Source organism: Siniperca chuatsi, linkage group LG17, assembly GCF_020085105.1.
Source record: "Siniperca chuatsi isolate FFG_IHB_CAS linkage group LG17, ASM2008510v1, whole genome shotgun sequence".
Classification (NCBI taxonomy): Eukaryota; Metazoa; Chordata; class Actinopteri; order Centrarchiformes; family Sinipercidae; genus Siniperca; species Siniperca chuatsi.
Window position 1 is genome coordinate 6,165,958 of NC_058058.1, and position 23,387 is coordinate 6,189,344.

At 42.8% G+C, this 23,387-nt stretch overlaps 1 protein-coding gene across 28 annotated transcripts in view; it reads right to left on the minus strand.

The window, feature by feature from the left end:
• The window catches only part of macf1a (microtubule actin crosslinking factor 1a), a 240,425-nt gene that overhangs the window by 66,041 nt on the left and 150,997 nt on the right, over positions 1 to 23,387 (minus strand). For 27 of the 28 annotated variants that reach the window (XM_044171868.1, XM_044171882.1, XM_044171878.1 and 24 more), the window contains 26 exons: positions 16,532 to 22,771; positions 16,249 to 16,404; positions 15,816 to 16,031; positions 15,403 to 15,576; positions 14,777 to 15,064; positions 13,651 to 13,800; positions 13,177 to 13,410; positions 12,891 to 13,070; positions 12,624 to 12,797; positions 12,143 to 12,310; positions 10,766 to 10,957; positions 10,491 to 10,661; positions 9,892 to 10,015; positions 9,460 to 9,659; positions 8,755 to 9,072; positions 8,423 to 8,589; positions 6,759 to 6,915; positions 6,442 to 6,553; positions 5,317 to 5,379; positions 4,350 to 4,588; positions 3,906 to 4,035; positions 2,435 to 2,634; positions 1,793 to 2,020; positions 1,425 to 1,701; positions 478 to 1,076; positions 46 to 234 (listed from right to left, as the gene is read on the minus strand). In XM_044171868.1, the coding sequence (XP_044027803.1) occupies positions 46 to 234; positions 478 to 1,076; positions 1,425 to 1,701; positions 1,793 to 2,020; positions 2,435 to 2,634; positions 3,906 to 4,035; positions 4,350 to 4,588; positions 5,317 to 5,379; positions 6,442 to 6,553; positions 6,759 to 6,915; positions 8,423 to 8,589; positions 8,755 to 9,072; positions 9,460 to 9,659; positions 9,892 to 10,015; positions 10,491 to 10,661; positions 10,766 to 10,957; positions 12,143 to 12,310; positions 12,624 to 12,797; positions 12,891 to 13,070; positions 13,177 to 13,410; positions 13,651 to 13,800; positions 14,777 to 15,064; positions 15,403 to 15,576; positions 15,816 to 16,031; positions 16,249 to 16,404; positions 16,532 to 22,771 (11,346 nt within the window). The remainder of the gene's footprint in view (positions 1 to 45; positions 235 to 477; positions 1,077 to 1,424; positions 1,702 to 1,792; positions 2,021 to 2,434; positions 2,635 to 3,905; positions 4,036 to 4,349; positions 4,589 to 5,316; positions 5,380 to 6,441; positions 6,554 to 6,758; positions 6,916 to 8,422; positions 8,590 to 8,754; positions 9,073 to 9,459; positions 9,660 to 9,891; positions 10,016 to 10,490; positions 10,662 to 10,765; positions 10,958 to 12,142; positions 12,311 to 12,623; positions 12,798 to 12,890; positions 13,071 to 13,176; positions 13,411 to 13,650; positions 13,801 to 14,776; positions 15,065 to 15,402; positions 15,577 to 15,815; positions 16,032 to 16,248; positions 16,405 to 16,531; positions 22,772 to 23,387) is intronic. The other variant, XM_044171875.1, reaches the window with a different exon arrangement.

Genomic DNA, 23,387 nt, shown 5'->3' on the forward strand with positions numbered 1-23,387 from the left:
TTCAATGAAAGTGACATTAGAACAGTGAACTATGTTTTTCCGTACCTGTGGTCCCAGAGCCTCCTGGACTTCAATCTGGTGCTTGGCAGCCTCCAGCCTCCTCTCTGCAGCCTGTCTGCCCTCTTCAAACTCCTTCAGGCGACCAGCCAGCTCCTCTAGCTGGGAGGTGCGGTTATGGAGCCTTTCGCCCAGTCTGTCCACCCTGCGGTTCAGCTGGGCCTTCTCATCTCGTACCTACAAAAAATTAGTTTACATTACATCAGTTTAGTTTTCTTCATTTACCTAATTTATGACTTTTAAAGCACTAACAATACTTGGTGTTGACATAGTGAAACACACCCACATTCCCCAAGCATAATAATTAAGCTATAAAGCATATCAAGACAATCAAGCAGATGAAGCACACTTGATACATATACTTCAATACAACACACTTGAGAGTAGAAATCAAAGTCTGAAATCGGTAAAACTTCGTACCTCTTCCTCCCCGATGCAGCATTGTTCCAGCAGCTGATCTGCTGCAGTATTGAAGGCCTCGAGGAGAGGTTGTCGTCTTTCGACGTCCATTGATAGACTTCGAGCCTTGTGCAAGGCTTCGTCCAGGACCGATGAGTCCAATGATGGCTGGATCTCTCCATCTTTCTGTTCACACTCTGCTATCCACGGTGTCAGCTCGGCTTTGTGCTGCTGGTAGGTTTCTGCTTTGCTCAGAGTGGTCTTCAGTCTGCTCTCTTGATCTGAGATTCTCTGGTTCAGCCTCTCCCAGTCCTGCCTCAAGGAGGCCAGGCGAGACTGCAGGGTAGACCGTTCTTCTCCACCGGCGGGGAGAGTGGCGAGCAGTGACGCTCCCTCAGCTTGAATCAGCTCGTAGGAACCTCGCTGACTGGCGATCCCACGCTGGAGTTCATCTGTCTGTGCTAGCAGGGAGCGGATGGCCTCGGGCTGACAGGGCAGAGAGTCGGTGGATGATTCTCTGGGATCTGCCTGCTTGTCTAGCCAGGAGCGCAACTCCTCAAACATCTGCTGGAACTGCTGAGTGGACGACAAGGCAGTCTGGAGCTGAGACAGACCGTCAGCTAGAGGAAAGAAAAGCAGAGCACAAAGGATTACAAATATAAACACTGAAAAACCATTTCAAACAAATAGGACTTGTGGAGGTTTTGTTTTATTTATTTCAGTGGATTTGTTAGTAGTGTTTTCTTGTAATCAAAACAAGATTCCCATTACAGCTAAAGAGGGATTATGTTTGAAAGGGAATATTGTTTGACTAAATCAAAACTAGTTCATTCCCTAAACTGGACCATTATCTCTGTATAGAAAATCACTATCAGCAAATAAATCAAGCATAAACATACCAGAACACTGGTCATATTAAGACCCACTAAAAGCGCAGTTACCATATCAACCACATAAACTACACAAACCTGCACGCTCTTCTAAACTCTTCAGCGGCCCGCTGACACTCTCTAGTCGTTTACTCAGCTCTTCCTTCAGGTAGGGTTCAGCCACGATGGTACTCAGCTCCTGGCAGAGCCTCTCAGCCTCGGCCAGCTCAGTCCGCCGTCTCTCCAGCTCTGAGCGGATCTCTCCAGTTTCCTGCAGGCGACGTTTCAGCGCCTCGGGCTGGGCACTCAGTGAGGCCTGAGCATCCAACCTCTCGCTCAGAGCAGAAACACTAGAAGAGAGCTCTCTGAGCAAGGCCTGGGCAGGAGAGGAGGAGGGTTAGATAATTACACCGTCATGATTACAGTTTAACATGAAACCATACAACCATTACTCTACCTAGACTTACCTGGTACCGTTCGCTGGTTCCTTGGGCCTGGTCGATGTGGTTTGACCTCTGAGTTAGTCGGTTTGTTAGGTCCTCCCACTGTTGGGAGATGGAGTCCAGCTCAGCCCGCACCTCTGCCAGGTCCTTGGGGTCCTGAGCAGAGTCACCAGTCTGGGAGAGGATTCCCTCGGCGGACTGGGTCAGCTGATCAAACTGTGGCCTCCTGGTCTCAAACTCACGCAACATAAACTTGAAGAAAGAAGAGAGTGAGAGCATGTTATTCAATGATGCGATCAGGAACTAAAATATCAGGTTTCATGAAAAATAGAATATCTCGTTAGCAAAAAAGGAAGTTGTGTTTTTAAAACAAAGGAAAGCCTGAAGACAAGTTCCTTTTAATAACTGTGGATACCAAGAAAGTATACAAAGTCTTAAAATCTCAATATCTTAAAATATCTTCTTATCTTCATTATCAGCTTGCCTTCATGACTGAAGGGGATTTAAGTGTCAAAACAAGAGACAACCAATCTAATCATGGAACTGAAAGAGCAAGAGTATTTATTGTTCATTTAGTGCATAAAATGATTAACTTATTATTAACTGTTGTACATGTACCTTTTGGCCTTATCTCTGTGACTCTGTCCACAGTCTTCTATCACATACCTGTGCTTGTTGTTTCTGTGTGTTAAGCATGTTGGGGTCGATGCTCAGCGGTCCCAGCACGCTCATCATCAGCTCCTTCTCCCTCAGCCACGGGCCCAGCTGATTGGCCGCTGAGGCAAAGCTGCCCAGCCTATCAGCACACGTCTCCAGCTCAGTCTGCCTCTGGGCTGCAGTCTGATTGGCCGTCTGCCAGCGGGAGTCTGGGGAAATACAACATATAAGAACATATAACACACCATATGCAAAATGTTGATGAATGTGTGTATATTTCATTCAAAACCTGACAAAAAGGAGCAGGTTGTCATATAGCATATTCATTGCTCTATGTTTTCTGTCTAGTTTCCTTCTTAGGGAATCACTTTTTCTTATTAAGTTGTACAACATTAAAGTCATATTACAGTACAGTGTAAAAACGAGTGTAATCAGTTTTCAAATTATATCAGTGATGGTGATGAAAACAATCTCCTTGACCCAATGTGAAGAATACCGATGAAACAATAAGACATTTTTCTTCCTCTGTCCCTCCTCCTACTTCTCCTGTCTCTTTCTCCCTCTCTGACTCATGTTCTGGGCATCCAGCAGTGTGTGCGTGTGTGAATTCAGTCCAAATGGCTTTGAAAAGGCATTATGAAATATGAAATATAAAGGCCTCCTTCTTGGATTTCACCTTAAATATTTCTGTCTCGGTTACCACATAGGAGGCCCTGGTAAAAATATCAAGTATGCGAGCGAACAAATAGCTTTGACAGGAACACTTCCCACACGCTCCCTGGATAATATTGATCTCGGTTCCTCACCATCTCTCAGAAAAATATTACAAATTCTGAGGCACTTTGCCACTTTCTTTTGAGCTGTTTTCAGCACAGTAGAGATTACTTTTTTCTTTCGTCTCCCAGTTTTAAGACCGTTTAAAGATAATCAATTATTTTTGCACCTGATCTTTTCCAGCGAATGTCTACCTCTACAGTTTATCTATACCCATTTCTAATTCTCTTATTATCTCATATTTATGGAAAGGCCCGACAGACCATAGTGTCACTTACTGTCCTCACAGATCACATTCCTCTAAAAGGATGACTCTTTGAGTCCCTTAGGCAGTGTTCTTTCTCTGTATTACTACTTGCATCTCCAGTACATGGTACCTTCACGTGAGACAATATACTTTCTTCATAATGGCTCTTCCCACACAGGTTCCTTTACTTGTAAACTCTGTCCTATAAATACTGTGCAGTATTTCTATGACCCCTACCATCCACCTACATTACAGTATATCCAGTATCTGTTGTCTCCTGGCCATGTCTTTATTAACATTTAATTATTAATTAATTTCACCCATCATTCTACTTTCATTTTTGCTATTGGGTATCTGCATTAGTTGAGACAAAGCTCTAATCTATCAGTTTCTGTAAAATGGCTGTCCCATCATCTTGTCATATGCCCTCATGTATCTTTTGTCATCTGCAGCACATACCTATCTCTTGCAGCTGCTGTCTCCAGGTGTCTGCCTCAGGAGAATCAGGATTGTCAGCAATCAGCTTTCTCAGTGTGCTCTTCAGCTCCTCTACCTTCCCAGAGTGCTCAGCCAGCTCTGAAAGCAGGGCCTATAGAAGAAAGAGAAGACCATGACAGGACTTGAAGCAGAAACTTATGAGTGTTCTGATGTTTGAATTTAGCACAGATATCAGCAGATAAGACAATGTTTGTGTCAACATGTCAACTATCTGCTGTAGTTTTCAAAACTGAAAATGTATGTGACAACATTTTTCAGTAACAAATTTAGATTTTAGTTAAAAATCTGTTTTAAGAAATGTCTATATAATATATACCAGGTGATTTTACCACATGGTGTTCAATGTTCACCTAGGAAAAGGGTCACAGAAAATGCACAATAGATAAACCCATTTATCTCATTTACCTTGTTCTCCTGGGCCTGGGCACGTACCACCTCAGGTCTGGAGGGGGAGGCAGTCTGTCCCTGTTTAAGGCTGTGCTCTCTGTCTGCCAGCCAGCTCTTGAGCTCCTCAGTGCCCTGCCTGGCCTTCTGCCTCTGCTCCAGTGAAGCCTGCTGGCGACCAAGACACTCCCTCAACTCTCCGCCCAGAGTCTTATATCGTCCGTTCACATCAGATACGGCTACCTGGAGCTCTGTCAGGTCTGAGGGCAATATAAGAGAAAGGAGAAAATTGCTTAGCATATAGCAAAATGGAGGAGAGATTAGCAGCAGGGCAAATATAGAAAATAAAAAATAGACATGTAAATCTTAGTAGAATAAAGTAGACAGATCTACTATAAACTAGTAATCTAGACTAATCAGAATCAGAAATACTTTATTGATCCCCGAGGGGAAACTCTTTGGCTACAGCGGCTCACTATCACGTCAGTGCACACAGGAATAGAAGTACTAGGCAAAAAAATATAATACACTATAATACAGGTCAGAAAATAAATTAAGTACCAAGTGGGTATAAGTGGTATAAAATAAAATAAGTGTGAAGTACAAAGTGGGTTTACCGGTTGATGAATAAGAACTACACTTGTTATTAGCCTACAGGCCTGTAGTGCAGGTAGATCAGGGCAGCCTAGATAAATGACAGATGCCTAGATAGATGTTTTTTAATTGAACAAATTTGCAACTGACAGATGTTTTGCATGGACAGACAGCTGACAGCGACAGGACATTATAGGACACTGGACACAGTAAAACAGAAAACAGTGCAGTATCTCTCAAAGTGACCGTTATGAGGAAACCATACCAATATAGCTGGAGCACAATTCAATTTGTTTGTGTTTTTGTGTTAAAATTTGTCTTAGACTAATTTTCAAGAGGCAATAAATAAGAAGAGAGAGGAATAGAGAGAGAGAGAGCTAGAGGGAGAGCTCACCTTTACAGGTGTGAATGCCATTGACACTGCTGGGACCTGCTGAGCCATTGATTTGAGGAGCACCTGGGAGAGAGACACACACCTGACTGAGACAGTGGCACTACAACACATTCATGCAAGCATGGTCACACACAAAACGGGACCAGTGATGTACCGACTTGTTAAAAATGTGGACACATTTAAAGTTCTTAACAGCACCAGAAAGTCCTGTCAACTCACAAATACTTCAGAGCACACGGAGCAGCAGGAGAACTGAGGATGTTGCACAAAAGCCGTGGAAACAGACAACAGTAGTGAGAAAGACATGGAGGATATCCATAGTCTTTATGTGACACAGAAATGTAATCAATGTATCGAAAAGCAACATAAATACTTAGATCAATATGTGTAATATCTAAAAAAAAAAAAAAAAAAAAAAAAAAAAAAAAAAAAAAGCAACCTATGCTTTCCACTTATGCCACAGTTTGCTTTCTGATCCAATCCTAACAACCAAGAAAGAAATTTTACTTTTAGATTTAACCATGAAATTATGCACATAAGAATTACTAATCATGGACTTATGGAGGGCAACACATATCTATAAAGAGCGGGTACAGGGTAGTTAGAAAGTTAGAAAATAACTGGAGACAGATGTTCATCTACATAAGAATTCTTGAGATCTTAGTTTGTGGTTTTGTTGTATTTGACTGCATTTTATAGTAAAGGTTTTCCCCCTTTTTGACTCCTGTACAATTTAAAAACATGTAGGTAACAAGACCGTTTTGGATGTTTGAAGCACATCCTAATTTCTGTCACATTATTTAAACCTGCCATCACAGCTTAGCTGTATCAAAACAAATTACCATAACATAATTGATTAGAAATGCACATATATTTCATTCTGTTTTGCCCTATACTGCCTTCTTCCCTGCTCCCCTGTGTTCATGATTTGTTTTTACATTCTGTGTTTCTCTCAGGTCAAATTATTTTATAAACCCCTTGGTGATTTTTTTCCTCTCACCTCCATCATCTCTAAATCTTACCTAAATCTCTTGTAAAATGCTCTCATGACAAAAATAAGTCATTTAAACTGAGGGAGAGTGAGAGAATTGATATGTTTGGCAGTGGCTGCATTCTTGCACTTACCAGTTTTGGTTTGAGGAGCGGTGATGTCGATGATGAGGGACTCCAGCTCTGAGCCTGTCTTGTTCAGCTCCTGAACCCTTGATCCCTGTGACTCCCAGTCATTCAACAAGTCCTGAAGGCATAACACATTTTTCAGACTCAGTGAGCTTTAAGAGCACATGATACAGTCACCGCATTCAAACAGCATGTTCCCTAAATGTTTTCCTTATGTATACGTAAAACCGGCAGATGCAGGGTTTAGTCCCACTTTTCTTTTTGATTCACATTTTGTTTATAAATAATTAGACACACAGACACACACACACATATACACACACCTTGAGCTGCTGGACTCTTCTCTGCAGGCCCTCTGTGTTGAGGTTGGCCTCTTTGGACGGCAGCTGGTCCTGTGCTGTCTGAAGCCACCTGAGGAGGGATCCAGAGAGGCCGCGGAACTGGAGCAGCTGCTGCTCACAGGCCTGGATGGCAGCAAACCTGTGAGAGAACAGAGGCGGAAGAGGATGGTATGAAGAACAGCAGGAGACGGTAGGAAGCAATGATAGAGAGGATGAGGAGAAGTTGCATAAAGGAGGAACAAAGAAGAAAATGGGGAGAGGAAAAGAGGAAGAAGAGGTGAGGATAGAGAGCGGAGAAAATTCAGCTTTAATCACATTTTTATGTTTAAAACGCAAAGTAGAGCAATCACATGATCTCTCTTAAGCTGTTTTTATATTACATTCTCTAAACAAAATATAAAGAATACACAAATCCCTATTGAAAGGGAGCATTAACACAGCCTTGACCTCCCCCTCCTTGTATGTAATCGGTCTCAAGATATGGCTGCGAAAGTGCTGACCGCCCGCAGACAAAACAGCTCTGAGAAGTCGTCTGGCATTGAGCAGTATCATTATCATGCTGCTATTTTTTCCCCCCACGGGATTTGAGGTTGGGAGTCATCCGAGTATGCCGTTTATAGGACGGACAATGAGCCATGTCCACTCTGCTTATATTAGCACCCAGGCATGCTCATCAGCTCACACTGGCCACACAGATACAGTACACACATACAGTAGACACCCACAAACACACTGTACAGTATTTGGTAACCAACTGCTGTGAAACATCATGCAACAAAGTAAATAATCCCCTACCTCATGTACAGTATGTTGTATGATTGCTCTCACCAACAAGGTTACTAAGATAATAACCTACTAACACCCATGTTATGGATTATAGATAAGTGATTTACTAATCACATTCTTTATCTGTTTGATCGGGACATATTTAAATATGTCCATAAAACAGCCTATATTGGTTGTTTTTATGTGACTGGCTCACCAAACTCAAGTATAACCCAATACATCAGCACCAGACTGACGGTATTTATAAATTCTCAGCCCCCTTCTGACAGGCATCAAGTGTGGCTGCCCACTGATATGTCATAGAGGGTAGGCATAGCAACTGGTGCTCCATGAAGGCTTCAAATTTAGAAAACAAATTTTGGAAATGCCAGAGGGATAGTCTGCTCTGCAGAGACAGTCACAGTATTTTTCTATAAGTAAGTATAAATCTATCGTGTCTAATCAAATCTTAATTTTTAAATTTGACTCTTTCCATTTTGTTGTCAGTTGAACTGAAATTGACCCTAGTCATGTTTCAACATCACAAAACTATACAGCTGAAGGATTGATAGATTACTCACAGCTTTGTATTTGGTGCCCCCTTGTGTAATTTATGGTAAACTGTGCAATTGACATGAACAGGATAAAAAAGATTTAGGCTGTTAAAATCTTTTGTTTTGAAGGTAATCATTCCCATTACTCCCATTTTTATATTTAACCTTAATAAGTACAAATATTTCCTACTGAAGCAGCCATGTAAAAGAAAAAAATCTTTAAACTTACTCAGTAAAGTTATAGAAATTTAAGACTGACTGCTTCACATTTATGGCAGCATGAATTAAAAAAGACACTTCTCACATGTTATCTGATAACATTTTTACCTTTGGTTGACATTGGCTTCCAGCTGGGAGAACTCATCAGACACCCCTTTGACATTATTCAATAAGCTTTGAGTGTTACTGAAAGCTTTTGATTGGCTGAGCTCGGTGCCGAGGTTGCAGAAGGATTTCAGCTGGCCAGCTTCCTGCTCCAGCTCGGACCTGACCTCCTGAGAAACGAGGCACACGACAAAAGTGTTGAATAGGCCGTCAGTATAACTAATCCACTGATACCCTTTGAGGCTTTAAGAAGTCTTAAAACATTGAAATCATATAACTCAAATGAGACCATACTGCAAATGACCTATTTATAAAAATTTGACCCCTCTGCTGACCTCAATTGTCTGCCTGTAGTCATCCACACTGCGGTCTGGTTGGCCCGCCGGGCTCAGAGCCTTCAGGCGGCTCTGTGTGAAGATCTGGAGGTCGGTCCCCAGCCGCTCGTAGCTCTCCAGCCTGGGCAACAGCCCTTTGAGCTCAGCCTCCTTCTCTGCCTGGCTAGCCTGTGCTGCAGCGTAACGCTGAGTCAGTTCATCTAATGCGCCCTGGAGGCCAGAGGCTGTGGTGGCGTCAGAGCTCTGAAGGAGTTTTGAAACAGAGTCCCGCGTTGCTTCCACGCTGCCCTGCCTGGACAGCAGCTCCTGGCGAAGTTTCTGGGGCAAGAAGAGGAGAAGTTGGGTTTAAAAAATTGAGACTTAGAATGAAATCTTAAGCAATATTTTGATTTGTCAAAGTTGTGCAATCACTCTATTCACTGAGGAAACCTGTTGTGCTGCATTATCTGTGATGTGCATTTTTTTTTTATGTGAACGTCTGTATGATACTTAAAACACTCTTTTAAAGGCAGATCATGTTTCTTTAAAATAAATGGACGTTTAAGGTGATACAGAATATTCAGATTATAATTCAGTTTATACAACTGGACTTGGATGATGATTTTTTTAATGCTTACAAACATAGTAACCTAAGGCAACATTTTTAGGAGATATTTAGTACTTTGTAGGGAAATCTTGCAGAGTTTCCTCTGGGTTTACTCGTACCTGGTTCTGGGTCAGGGCGTCTTGTACAGCCTGTGCAGTGGGCTCGACTGGTCCAGGATTCAGAACCAGTTTGTCCAGCCAGCTCAGCAGACCCTTCAGGCCCTCCTGGACGCTGACCGACTGGGCCACAGCTGTCTGCAGCTGCTCAGCCCGTTCTGACACAGACGCAGAGAGGGAGCCAAACCTCTTCTCTAAACCATCTGAAAATAAGGAGGGGGTAAAATAAATACATGAACTTTCTTAATTTCTCAACTCATATCATTTTTACATCCATCCATTTACATCTGTGTAACAGTAAACAGTGTAGTCTGAATGTGTAACTGAATGTGTCAATGCTAGTTTTGACACTTAAAATTCACAAACTGAGATAAAACACCCAATCCAGGAGCAGTGGTCTTAAGACTAAGGGGGACAGATAGTGAGTTAAGTTACCTGCAGCACAGAGGATATCAACAGCTTTCAGGGAAGGAGACTCATCTGTGCTGACCAGATCTCTTCCTGCTCTCTTCACCTTCTCCAGCTGCACTGAACGCTCAGCCATCTCGTCCTGCAGCAGCTGAGGACACAGTACAAACTTATAGTCAAATTAAATCATTAAGTTTTTTAAAGATTATTTTTTCAGACTTCAGATATGGACAGCTGAAGAGAGACAGGAAAGGGGGGTGAGAGAGCGAGAGAAGGGATGACATGCAGCAAAGGGCCCCGGGCTGGAATCGAACACGGGGTAAGGACTACCAGGTGAGCTCCCGGGTGCCCCAAAATTAAATAATTTCTATAGCTGACAAGAATGTTTTAGAACCAAGACATGGTTCCTACATACTTTCCATTTTAGTATTCCACCCTTTTTCCAGATGATTATTTCTTGACTGAATTTAACATTTTTGGACAGTACTCAACATGATGTAACGGGTGGGAAAGACTGTCAACAAGCCCAGATCATGAACAATATTTTCCATACTCTGTGCTCTTTTTCTGCATCCCCCCCTCACTTTGTGTTTTGTTTATGTTAATGTTTATAATCTATGCTTCACCTGTACTTGTCGTAGTGTGTTCTGCAGGTTCTGGGGGTCTGTCTCTGTCTGCTTGGCTATGCTTTGGTTCTGTTCCTGAGTGCTGAGCCAGGAGTGAAGGGAGACAACCTCATCCTGGTACTGCTGGTACCTCTCCAACAGGCCGGACAAACGGCCACCCAACTCTGTTGACTGCACACACCAACAAAGAAATTACGTATTTGTAAATTCAAGACAAAATGTGAGACCTAATTAATTGAGCAACAATTTCAAGAATGTATTATAGAATCCCTCACCTTGGTGTGTAGGGTTGTGTATCTGTGGTTAGCATCTTGCAGTTTGTCAGTTACCAGCTGCTTGGTGCTGTCCAGAGCTGGGTCTGAACCACCAAGTTGCTCCAGAGCTCCTTGAACAGAGTCCAGAACCTTCTGACCGGAGATGGAGACAAAGCGCAGGTCCGCCTTGTGGCAAATTACATCCTCAGCAAGCTGGAAATACAGACACATTTACAGGTCAGTTGGGGACAAATTCATGCAGATATGTACAGTGTGTCTATTGGAAAAATGTAATTTAAAAAAAAAACAACGTGTTAATGGAAAACATGATCATGACCAGCAGGTCGCTAGTTCAAATTTCCAGAATTTCTGGGAAAACATTAGTGAGGGAAGGATATAAAACATTGCAAATGTGATATCAAGGGACTCTTAAGAAGAAAATTATCCCAAACTGCTTCAGTGGAGTTTCTCACTGGCTTCCAGATGAGAATGTGTGATTGTGTGAGTGTAAATCAGGGCATGTCAGGGCATATGGATGGATGGAAACTGAGCGTGGAAACTCAGTCTTTCACGGATAATTAAAGGTAAAAAAAGTGTAGTTGGGCAGTATGTGTTTTTACTCAGCTATACTGGGCCCAGATGCAGTAAGTGATATTTCTCAGCAAATTCACTTCACTTCAAAGCACCCAAAACCAGGCTCAGCCAATATAATCCAACTGCAGAGCTGCAGTGCCAACACTGTCAGACCTGCAGTTACAGTGCAACCTGCACCTGACAGGCAAGAAAAGTAACAGAAGCAGCAGTTTGAACCTGCAGATGTAGATATGCCAGTGTGCGCCATCTATTAATAAAGTTATAGGTATACAATTTTGATACTAGGGCCACCTAGAGACAATGACTCCTAAAATAACACTTTTAAAAAATATTTTCTATAGTTGCTGAACAGGTATAAACCTACAAAATGTAAGTTTTGTTGTCTGGAGCATTTTACTACAGAGACTGCAGAGTTCACACTGTTCCAGGGCTGTGCTGCTAGTTTCTTTGGAGAGGGAAGGAAGGGTTAGGGTTCTAACCAGATTTTAAAAGCATGCAGGTTATAATTTCTCTGCCTGTAGGTGGCAACATCGACATGTCTCTATCTGGTCTAAAGTGCTGCTGCTCTTTTTCCTGCAAGTATAATAGGTTGTGTAAAATTGGTCTGACATGACTGAACAGTTCCCTCTTGTGGAGAATCTGCAGCCTGTTAAATGGGAATGATAAACTCACACTCATGTGAGTAAGTTATCGCCCAGTTTCATGAGGAATTTCACATGTAAATATTATAAAAGGTCAATTAATAACATAAAACAATAGTTAGAGAAATCTCCATTATTTTATTAACGTGTGTATTTTGTGTACCTTTCTGTGCTCCTCCAGCCTGCCCTTCAGTCCTTGTGCATCGGTTTCTCCTTCCCCTAGGGAACGGAGCTCCTGTTCATTTTGTTCCAGCCAGGTACCTAGACTTCCATGTTCTTGGAGGAACTTCGTCAGTTCATCCTTCAGAGCCTCAGACTTCCTCAGACGGTCCTAGAAGAAAATTACAGCAGCAGCAGTCAGTTAAGTATAACAAAAATACCAAGAAAAAAGGTGAATATTAAATGGACTAATTTATCCCAACCATTAAAATAGAAAAGCTGTCTTGCCCAATTTTCTTGACCATGTAAAATTTTATTCTCATAAAATCAAAACATCCAAAATGAATATCAGACTGTTACTGGCACCCCATTAAGTTGCAGTTAGATAAAGGTCAACATATCACAGATCTGGGCACATACGGCAGGTCAGGAGGCCTTGCTGTAGACTTAACATACATGTACACATCAGTATTTATTTCGAGTACCTGGCAGCTCTGCAGCCTGTCCTGGTGTTTGGCCTGCAGCTGATCCAGAGCAGCCCGGAGACGCTGCTTCTCTTCAGGAGGAACAGTGGAGTCAGGTTGGTCCAGAAGGGAGCGAGTGGACTGTGTGATCTGGAGTAGCTGTGCCTGTTGAGACTGGAGCTGCTGAAGCTCCGCCTGAGAGAGAGGTCAAAGGTTATAGGTCATAACTTGGTAATGTTGTAAGATGTTTAAGTCAAAATGCGCAACACATGGATTAGAGATTCTAACCTGCAGCATCTCTGTGTGTGACATCACAGCACCCTCTGGCTGTGAGAATGATGCATCAGTAAAATCTTTGGCCTCTCCAGATCCAACTCCTCTCCCACCTGGTTGGTTAAGGGAAGACAACTCATTCAGCAGAGAGTCTATCTGGCCTTGGGTCTCCTGGAGCTCCTCCTCAGCCTTCGCCTGGAAGAGAGGAGAGGAAAAGGAGAAAAGAGGATGAGTACAAAAAAAGCTAGTAAACAATATTAAAAATTTTTTATATAGTATTTAACCACTCTCATCTTCTTACCCTTTGTGTGTTCTGCTGTACAGTGGTGTTGATGGCTGTGTCCACCTCTGACAGTGACGTGTTTGCTGAGTCTGTAAGGGCACTGTACTGCTCCTTCATTCTTGTTAGTGCCCCCTGGAGGTTCTCCCTCTCTTCTGGGGTTAGACTTTCTCCTCGCTCTGCCAGCAACTCCTCCACAGAGCGGATAGCCTCAGCTATGCCCTCTTGTTTGATCTGGAGGTCCTTCTGTACTTCCTGGAGAGTGAGGGAAAAGAAAGAAGTAAATATACTGTGGTATCCGAACTCAAGATGGCCTTGAGACAGTGAGGATGAACAAGGCTTTAGGTGAGCAAATTAGAGCAGTCAGAAGTAAGTCTTATAAACTGTCAAACAAATACAGTGAGTTAAAATGATACTGATAAACATGCAAAGGAGATTAATTTGTGATTTTAGGCCTTTAGATTCTAGATGTGGAGGGAGATGAAAGTTTAATACCTTTAGTTTTTTTTGCTTCTCTTGCAGGACGTTCACATCACCTGACTCTGCTCCAGCTTTCTGACTTGCCAGCATGCTGGCAGCTCCAGCCAACCACAAAGTAAGGCCTTCTAGTTTCTGAGAGCATTCAGCTTTCTGCTGTTGAACCACCTGGGAGAAAGGAATAAGGAGAGATGGAAGAAAAAAGAGCAAAGACCCACAAAGAAAGAAAATGTGAGGAAGACTGATACTGACATGAATTAGAGTCTATCATAAACAATTAAACTGGATCATGTGACAGGAAGAGACCATTTTGCATTTTAGTTATAACCACCAGTTTTTATACTTCTTAAAATAAGAGCACACTAAATGCACATTTGCCCCTACACAAAATTCTTGCATAGTGCATACTTTGCCAAGCTTTGAGCAGATTGTGTCCAGAGTCAACACTTACACACACAGGCAGACATACAGACACATATATAGTATCTTCACATTAACATGTTGGTCAAGCAACAACAAACAATACGGAGAGAACAAATATGTTTATTTGCTGTTTTTCCTCTTTCTCCTCTGTATTCAGGTGAGACAAGAGGAAAAACAGTTAAGCATTGTAACCAGCGAGGCTTTTCTACTATCAAATCTCTAGCCTTTACCGCCGTGACACAAGCGATTTCCTTCAGTGGCGATCTGGAACAGCAAGGCAAACAGGTTAATAAAACACATGTTATAGAGACATGCAGAGTAGCAAACACACTTGCATAAAAGCCTGTGTAGTAGGAGTGAGGGTGGTGATACTGTCCATGTCAAGTGGCAAAGCTTTTGCAACAGGAGCAGCAGTGGGTTGCTATCAAGGTATGAAATGATGATGAATAGGTTTGAGATGATGTATAATGGCAGTTAAATTGTGGTGGTTAGCTAGCTTACATCAGATTCTAGTCTTAAACAAGTTTGATATGATTGTATAGAATGTGAGTGCTTATCAAAACAGTACTACGATCTTGTGTAAGAAAGCATGGCAATAGTTTACAGCATGACACATAAAGCTGTGAAATATAGTATAACAAAGCTAATTGCATTTAAAATGTATTAGTGAGAAAGAGCGCAGCGTTTCAAACCAGTTCGACTCAATCATCTTTTTCCAAACCTCTCTCTCCCTTGCACTCTGTCTTTCTCGATCCTTCTCCTCGTCTTTCACTCTCTCCTTGCGCTGCCACTCCTCCTCCCTCTCTCTCTGGGCGGAGAGGGCATCGGCCCAGGCCTGGGCTTGGCCTGATGCTCGGTGGAAGTCCCTCTGGAGCTGCTGGAGCTGCCCCAGAAGCTGCCTGCTCTGCTCAGGGGCCAGGTCCTGAGCCCGCTCTGAGATAAACACCTGAATGTCAAAGGCCACATTGTTGACCTCACTGGAGCGAGCCATCAGAGATGACTGAAGCTCCTTGAAGGGAAGAGGAAGAAAAGGGGTAAATGACTCCATAGCTCTAAAGGTAGTGCAAAGAAATGAACACTGCCTCTGAGGCAACAAATCCCAACAATGTATCAATGTATGTAAGCACCGAACAAACAGAATATATATTTACAAGATTTAATAAAACAATGCATAATTTTACCTTATGTCACATGATCCTTGTTTAATTAGCACTAAGGAATAATGTAGTATAAGTATTCAAAATTGACTATGCATTTAAAGTGTAACAAAATATCTATGTTGTATCATAATATAATTTTAGGTATTCATTCAAAAAGGAGCATATTTCTTCAGTTTGGACAACTTGCCTTGCAAAGATTCAGCTGCTGTGTGACCTGATCACGATTGTCATCTTTCTCTGCCTTCTCCATTTTTTCCATCCCCGCTATTCCTCCATTCATCTGCGCCTCTGTCTCCCTCAGCCAAGAGAGCAGACTCTCCACTTGTCCACCCAGTGACTTCTGCTCAGCTGTTACTGCCTCCTGAGAGAAATGTCAGAGTGATTCAGTATTGCTGTTGATTATCGTAGCCTTGTCCTACTCTAGTAAATTCAAACATCTACACAGAGAAAACAAGGAATTTTCTGGACCCAAATAGGATAATTGATCTAAAAAAATCTCCAATTCCTCTAATGAGAATAATGGCTCCAAGTCATCTCTACAACAAATGAGCACCTAATAAACATATTCCTTTATGGTTTTCTCTAGACTGCTTCTTTTACCTTATATGAGTCTCTATGGTCTTGTAGACTTTGCAGAATGCCCTTAGAAAGTGCTCTGGCAGCCTCATACCCTCGAGCCAAGCTCCGCCCATCCTTTTCCAGGGCCAATAGAAGCTGTGGAGGAACACCTTTAGGTTGGGGCTTCAACAGCTGCTCAGCAGCCTCCACTTCCTTGTTGATCGCAGGCTCCAAGTCACGCAATTCAAGGTCCAGAGTCTGAGAGACAGATTAGGAAAAGAAAACAAAAGTTTTCTTGATGCGGTTTGGTAAGAGACTAATCCTTAAATCCGTTTTTTTTTGGCTCACACTGGGATAAAATGCACAAATGAAACTGCGAAATAATTTAAGCCTCAAAAAAGGTTCATTAATGTGGGCTGGTGTGACATTAATATAACAACATATCTCTATAAGGTAAATATGCATAGTCTTTCACCTCAGTCTGTCTGATGATGTCATCCAAGGCGATGAGGCTGCGGCCAACAGACTGCTGTTGCTGCTGTTTGATTCGGACCTCAATATGTCTTACCATGGAGACCAGGGCTACAATTTGCTGGTCATGCTCCAAGCATTCCTGACGCATCAATGACGACTGTGAGAATAGGAGAAAAAATACAAGAAAACATAATAACATTCTCGATTATTAATCCTAAAAATGTGTGTATAAATGTATGCAGAAGAGAGTTTCTTAAAGAAAATAAGAAACTACCATTTCTTACCTTGCCAGTCTTGGATGTCTTCCTCTCTTTGTTTGACACAATTTCTCTACTCTCTCTGACATCATCCTCTCCCTCTTCCCAACTCTCAGTGGCTGTATCAGACTCAAGGACTTCAGTTGATTCAGACTCAGTTGAAGTATCTTCTACTGATTCTGGAGACGCAAGATGTTGTTGTTGGTCTTTTAAAGATTTTGATTCAGGAACATTGGTATTATCAACTTCAGGTGGTTGGTGCCCTTTCTTCTTTTTGCCTTTCCCTGCTCTTTTATCTGGTTGTGTGCCAGGGGCCATAGACTGAGCTTTGGGTTGGATATCTGGTTTGCATGGGACTGCCTCATGAGAAAAGTCAATGGATTCAGTATCATTTCTGGTTTCGGAATGAGATCCTTCTTTCCCAATAGATGCAACCCCTGTCAATTGTACGTGTTCCTCAATGTGAGAATTGAGTTCTTCTGATTGACGTAAACATGGTGGACTTCGTCGACTGGTCTCAACTCCTTTAACATTAATTACAGAGGTCTCCACTACATTTGCATTATCACCAGCTGACTGACCATCAGTATGTTTGTCCATCCTCTGCTCATTAGTCAAAGCTGAGTTATCTAAATCTGGTTTTGCCATTGCAAATTTTGTGGTAAGTTTTGTTGATATCACCTCAGAATCCACTTTTTCATCAGTCGGTAACTTCTCAGTATCAGGTTCAGTTTTGTCTGTCACTTTTGGACTCTTTGACTTCTTGTTCTTCTTACTTCGTTTACTTTGCTGATTTTCTTTAGGCTGGCCTGGTGGAGCTGTCTCAATGTCTTTCTGTATGTCTTCCTTTCCAAAACTCCTGTTCTTTTCTCTCTCATTTGAAGAAACCTCCAGTAGTTTAGTCTTTATGTGTTCCTTGACAGAAAGTTTCTCCATAGTCATATCTTCTTTGACCCTTGTCAATTTTATTTCGTCTTCTTTGACACTCGTCTCCTCCTCAGTCTCTTTTGGTGAACCACTGGGTCTCTTATCACTATCATCTTTGACATCATGACTCTCCACTCCATCAACCTTAGCTGGCAGAGTTTGTGCCTTTACATCTTTAACAGTTGTGCCTTGACTCTCCTTCTTCCCCACCTCATTGCGCAGTGCCTGCAGCTCCTCAGCAGTCTGCTTCTCACTCACTCCTTTTTCAAACACCTTTTTCAGAATGCTCTCTTTGGCTTTCAGTATCAAGGCTGCCTTCTCGTTGTCTGGTAGAGTAGATTTCTTAGGCAATTCTTGCTCCTTCCATTTCTTTACCTCCTGACTGCTCTCTGATTGTTCTGGTTGATGAGAGACAGAAGCCTTCTCTTCACCTTTCTCTTTCTGCTCCTCCCTTTTCATCTCATCTCTCTTATCACCCTTTTCTGTATCATTTGATAACGTAATTGTTATTGCATCTTTCTCTGGCTCAATAGTATGTTCTGTGAATTCCAGAATGGCTGGAAATGCTTCCTGTCCCTGTTTTACCAAATCATTTTCAGCCTCAATCTTCCTGTCAATCTTTGCTTCACTTTCTCCATTTGGAGGCCTAGTGGAAGCTGCCTGACCATGAATCTGTGATTTCTCGTACTTGTCTTGTGATGCAAGCTCATCTGTGACTGCAACTATAGCCTCCGGCTGCACTTCAATTTGAGTATCTGCTTGATCAAATTGAGATGGATGTTTTATCTCTGAGGTGTGTGTTTCACTCTCTGCTTCTTTACCCTTCCCATTCTTTTTATTTTTCCTTTTTTTCTTGCTTTTGCTTTGTGTCACTTTGGATGGAGAGGTCAATAACTGGTCTGACTGCTCAACGTCAGTGCTAGATTTGATCTCAATCTTTAAAGGTTCCTCTTTCTCCACTCTTTTACCCTTCTCATCTACACCATCTCTTTGTGCTGCCACATCACTATTTCTATAATCCTCTTCACTCAATTTTGACAACTCAATGCTATCTTTACTTTCTCTGTCATCTCTAATCTGTGGGGCCACAAAACCTGTCAGGTTTCCATCTTCAAAATCATGATGAACCACAGATGTGCTCTCATCACTGGGTCTAAACTCCTTTTTTCCAACCTTCACTGGTTCCCCATCTGACTTTAACATAGCAGACCCTTTTCTAACCTCTTCCTGTGAATCTTTGTCAATATCATAGTCATGTGCCTGAATGGATTCTCCAATAGAATGTCTGAAAACATTTCCCTTTTGTTTATCATCAGTCTCACTTACACCTATTTGCAGTCTCTCATCAAGCTTCTGCTTAAGAAGAGGCTCTGATTTATTGATGTCTGTCTGTGGTACTCTCTCTTCTATGGCTTGCTGAATTCTTTTCTCAACATTAGAAGCAAACTTACACAAGAGGTCTATGGATTGGTCTGGCTCAATTAAAGCCTTTTCTTCCACTGACAGTGATGCTTCTACTTTGTCCTCTTCTGTAGTAGTATCATAAAGCAGTGACTGATCTGATACTACAGATGTCAACGTCTTTCCATCGTCCTGTGTAATTGCTAAACCTTTCTTTGAAAGTGGAGATCTTGAAGGCACCTCAGTGTTTACATCTGACCAGTTTTCTGGACTGTCTGGGCCTGACACTGACAATATAACAGCAGGGCTGTATGTGCCATTTGATGACGCAACAGGTGTAGCGCTGCCTTCATCCCCCTCTATCTCCACAGAAGCCAGTTTCTCCTGAATCTCTGAAGCTATGTCACTGGAGATCAGTTCTTTTGCAATGGCATCATTGAGACTAGAGACTTGTTGTCCAGTGGCAGGATCAACTAAGCCTCCTTTCAAAAACTGGTTGGTGGCTATTACCCTGACCATACTGTCTCCAACTAAACCTCTTTTACAAGCTTCAGATAGGGGGAGCCTTTCTCCAGTACTGATATCAATGATCCCTCCACTGTCTGCCTGGCTTTGGAGCAGCCTCAATGCTGGAACTGGGTCAACTTTCTTTGACGCAACTGCCTCAGGAAGGGTCAAGCTGTCTCTTGTTTGCTCATCATGAACACCTCTGAATGGTTTCACTTCCAAGAAGCGTTTACCTGTTTCAATATCTATCTTACCCTGGTTTACAAGCGCTGAATAAGGCACAATTCGTGCAGTTTGGGGGTCAAGCACTCCTTGTGTTACAGCAGAAGAAGCCATGGCTTCACTGGCAGTATTCTCATCCAGAAGACCCTTAGAAACTGCCTCTGTCAATGTCAGTTTACATCCAGAGTCAGGGTCTAAAATGGCTCCTATTGATGCCTGGAAAACAATGGCTTCTGGGTGAGATGAAGGGCTGACTTTTCCTTGGTAGACCCACTCTAATTCCTCCAGCCCAGGAGCAATGGACCGATCCACTAGTCCTCTATCTACAGCATCAGAAACTGACAACCTTATCCCCGAAGCATGATGTATTACACCACCCTCAGCCACCTGCCTTGCCAACACCTGATACGCCTCCTCAGACCTAATTAAACCTTTCTGAATTGCTTGCTCAAGAGGAACTGGAGACTTGGACTCTGGGTCAATAACACCTTCCATCTGTAGCTGTAAACTGGCTTTAGTGAGGGCTGTTGCTGAATCTGTATCCTTTCCTTTGTATGCCTTCTCTAGTGCCACCAATTCTTCTCTTTGATCCTCCTCAATCAGTCCCAGGTTTGCTGCTAGAGTGACGGAGACTTTCTTATCCCTACGTAGGTCAACAATTCCCCCAGACGCCACCTGGGCTTCTAGAAATCGAGCAGCGGTGTTGGGGTCAATCAACCCTGCCTGAGCTGCCTCCCTTACCCCACAGACCTGCCTTTTCTCTACATCCACAACCCCTGCAAGGGTTTTATCGGACTTCAGGACACGCCACATTAGATCTTCATCTAGTAAACCCTCCTGCATAACATCCTCCATGCTAAGTGACTCACCGCTGCTGGCATCTAGGAAACCCCCAAACAGACTTGCCTGAGCCATTAATTTAACTGCTGTGTGGCCAGGGAGGACACCCTGGGCTACTGCCTCATCTGGGAGCAGCTTTTCCCCTTCATCTGTCATCAGACCTCCCTGTTTGAGCTCTAGGACTAACCTTGCCAATTCAGCATCCTCCCCTTCCTTCTCTACTGCTAAATCAGGGATATCAATCTGAGGCTTAGCATGCTTTGAGTCAGTCTCTGTTATAGGCACCTTTTGTTTGATCCTTTCTGACTCAGTCTGGGAATGTTTTATATCTTTCCTTTCATCAGTTTGGGTTGAATTAACATCTTTATTTGTTTTTGCTCCCAGTAGGATGGGTTCTTTCAACAATCTAAAATCTCCCTCTGATTTGAGTGGTGCCATGACTGTTTTTCTATCTACTGTTGTGGTTGTACTTCTAGTCTCCTGACCACCACTATACCTGGGTTTGGATTCAGTTGCTACTGGCTCATCTAGGACTTTTGTTGCCTCTCCAAGGTTTTTAGCTGAAGCCATTAAACTTTCAAGATTGGATATCTCTTTCTTTTGAGCTTTTACTTTTGCATCTTTATCTACGCCAATTTCATTTTTAGCTGCAAAGGCTAAATCACTCTCTACAATTACTGATGGTTTTTGCAGCAATTTGTTGTAGTTTTCTCCATTATACCTTCCTTCTAGACTGCCTGTACCATTTATCTCAAATTCTTTGCTTGGTGTGACTACATTGGAATTTTCTTCTTCAACCTCAGTTTGTCTGTCACTCGCCTCTTTATCTGTCAAACTAAACTCTCTCACCATTTGCAACTTCCCCTGCTCATCTTTGGTCAAACTGCTTTGTGGCTCAACTTGACTTCCATATACAGAGTCTCCAGCAACCAGTTCAGTAGCTTTGACCAACTCCACCAACTCAGGATCTAACAGCACCAATCGTTTTCCTGAATGAGCATCAACATAGCTATGAGTCATGAGGTGAAACAGCAGCTTGTGTTTTGCTTGATCTGCAGGATCCATTCCTTGTGTTGGTGTAGCATCCCAGACAAGGCCTTCGGGAGATGATGAAGGCGGTGGAGAGGATGGAGGTGGAGAGGAGCTGGTGGAACCCCAGCTCAAGCGGTTTAGAGATGGGGTACCTGACTGGTTCATGCTGGAAAGAACATCTGGAATGTGGGTGTCTTTGAGAAAACTGACTACACTGGGCTCAAGGGCCTCTTCAGCAACCTGGTTTAGGGGAAGCACCTGGAGGGTTTCTGGGTTGTACAGAGCCCCAATGGCATGTCGCTGCCTTAGGATGTTCCTTGATAGCTCTCCTGAGATCACTCCTTGTTGAAGAGCCTCAACTATGGGCAGGAGTTCTCCGGATTCAGGCCAGAGTATTCCCATGAAAGCCCAGAGAGACTCAAGGACCAACAGAGCCAAACGAGAGGAGAGAAGATCCCTGCGAATACTCTCTTCCAAATCCAGGCGTTCTCCACTGAAAGGGTCTAGAATTCCCCCATTTTGCAGCTGTCGTGCTAACATTGCACAGGCTAGATCCTGGTCCATAAGCCCATGACGAACAGCCTCATCAATTGTCAGCCGGTGGCCTGACCGTGGGTCAGCAATACCACCGGCAAAGAGCTGAGCTTCAAGAAGTCGTACAGTAACTTTCCGATCAATCAGGCCTTCCTGGATTGCACGGAAGATGCCAACTTTTCTTCCGGACCGGAGGCAGACAGTTCCTCCAGGTTGCTGTTTGACAGGGAGGAGAAGGAGACCTGAGTCATCGCTGGGGACACAGCGCTGTTGTAGCTCATACAGGTTTAATTTTTCAGCTGTGTTTGGATCGATCAGCTCTCTACGTTGCAGCCTTGACTGGAGTTTGGTGAGGGTTCTTGGAGTCAAAAGTCTCCTGTCATCTGCTTGCTCCAAACTCAAAAATTTTCCCGTTGAGTTTCTAAGGCCTCCAGTGTTCATCTGGAGTTCTAGAATACGAAGTCCCACCTCCTCTCTGATGAGCCCGAACTCCATGGCCGTAGCTACTGGCAACACATTTTGTTGTTGGTCATCTGTAGATTTCGTATTTTCCACCAAAAGCAAGGCACTCTCTAGCTCAGAAAGGGACTGTCTGGTATGGGTGTCAATTAGGCCTTGAGCTTGACCGTGTTCCAGTGAAAGATTGAGAGGGGAGTCAGGCTGGAGGAGCCCACCCATAATGAGCTGGGCCTCCAGTAGCACATGGCAGGTGTCCTGGTCAATAAGACCACGTTGGGCTGCTTGGAACACTGGGAATGTTTCCACTGTTCCCAGGTCGATTACTCCAGCAATGGCAATTTGGTTCTACAAAAAAAAAGAAAACAAAATTCCAGTTGACATTCAATCTGGTAAGATTAAAGATCAACATGGTACAGCACTTTGAGCCAGAAAATATATTATTTTGTTACTATGTTATCATAATTTATTATATTGTCATAGCGTATTATGGGCAGAATCAGATGATAGAATCAGAAAAAGAAGAAAACCCACAACCAGTGTCCACAACGACATAACAGATATAAGTTTAAAAAAACTATAATTGCTTTTTGTTACTTATTTGTACATATTAGGAAATTGATTGTTTCTTTCTCATATTTTAATTTCTTTTATAGTAAAAAGCGCTTTAATACTTACCACAGCTATTTTAAAACAAGCACTAAGCATGCAACAAAGCAACTAGTAACAAAAAATGCAGAAAGATAAAAGGTAAGCAAACACACATAAAAGAACACAGAAGTATTCAGAAGAGGAGAAGACTAAAATGTCTAGGTGAGAAAAAACTTACAGGCAACGGTAAGAGAGAAAGCGAGCGCTACTTACCGTACGGGCTTGTCCCATGGCAGACACATTAATGGGCCAGCTTATGGCTCGGCAGAGTGAGGCGGAACAGGTGAGAAGCTGGTTGTTAGCATTCTGCATG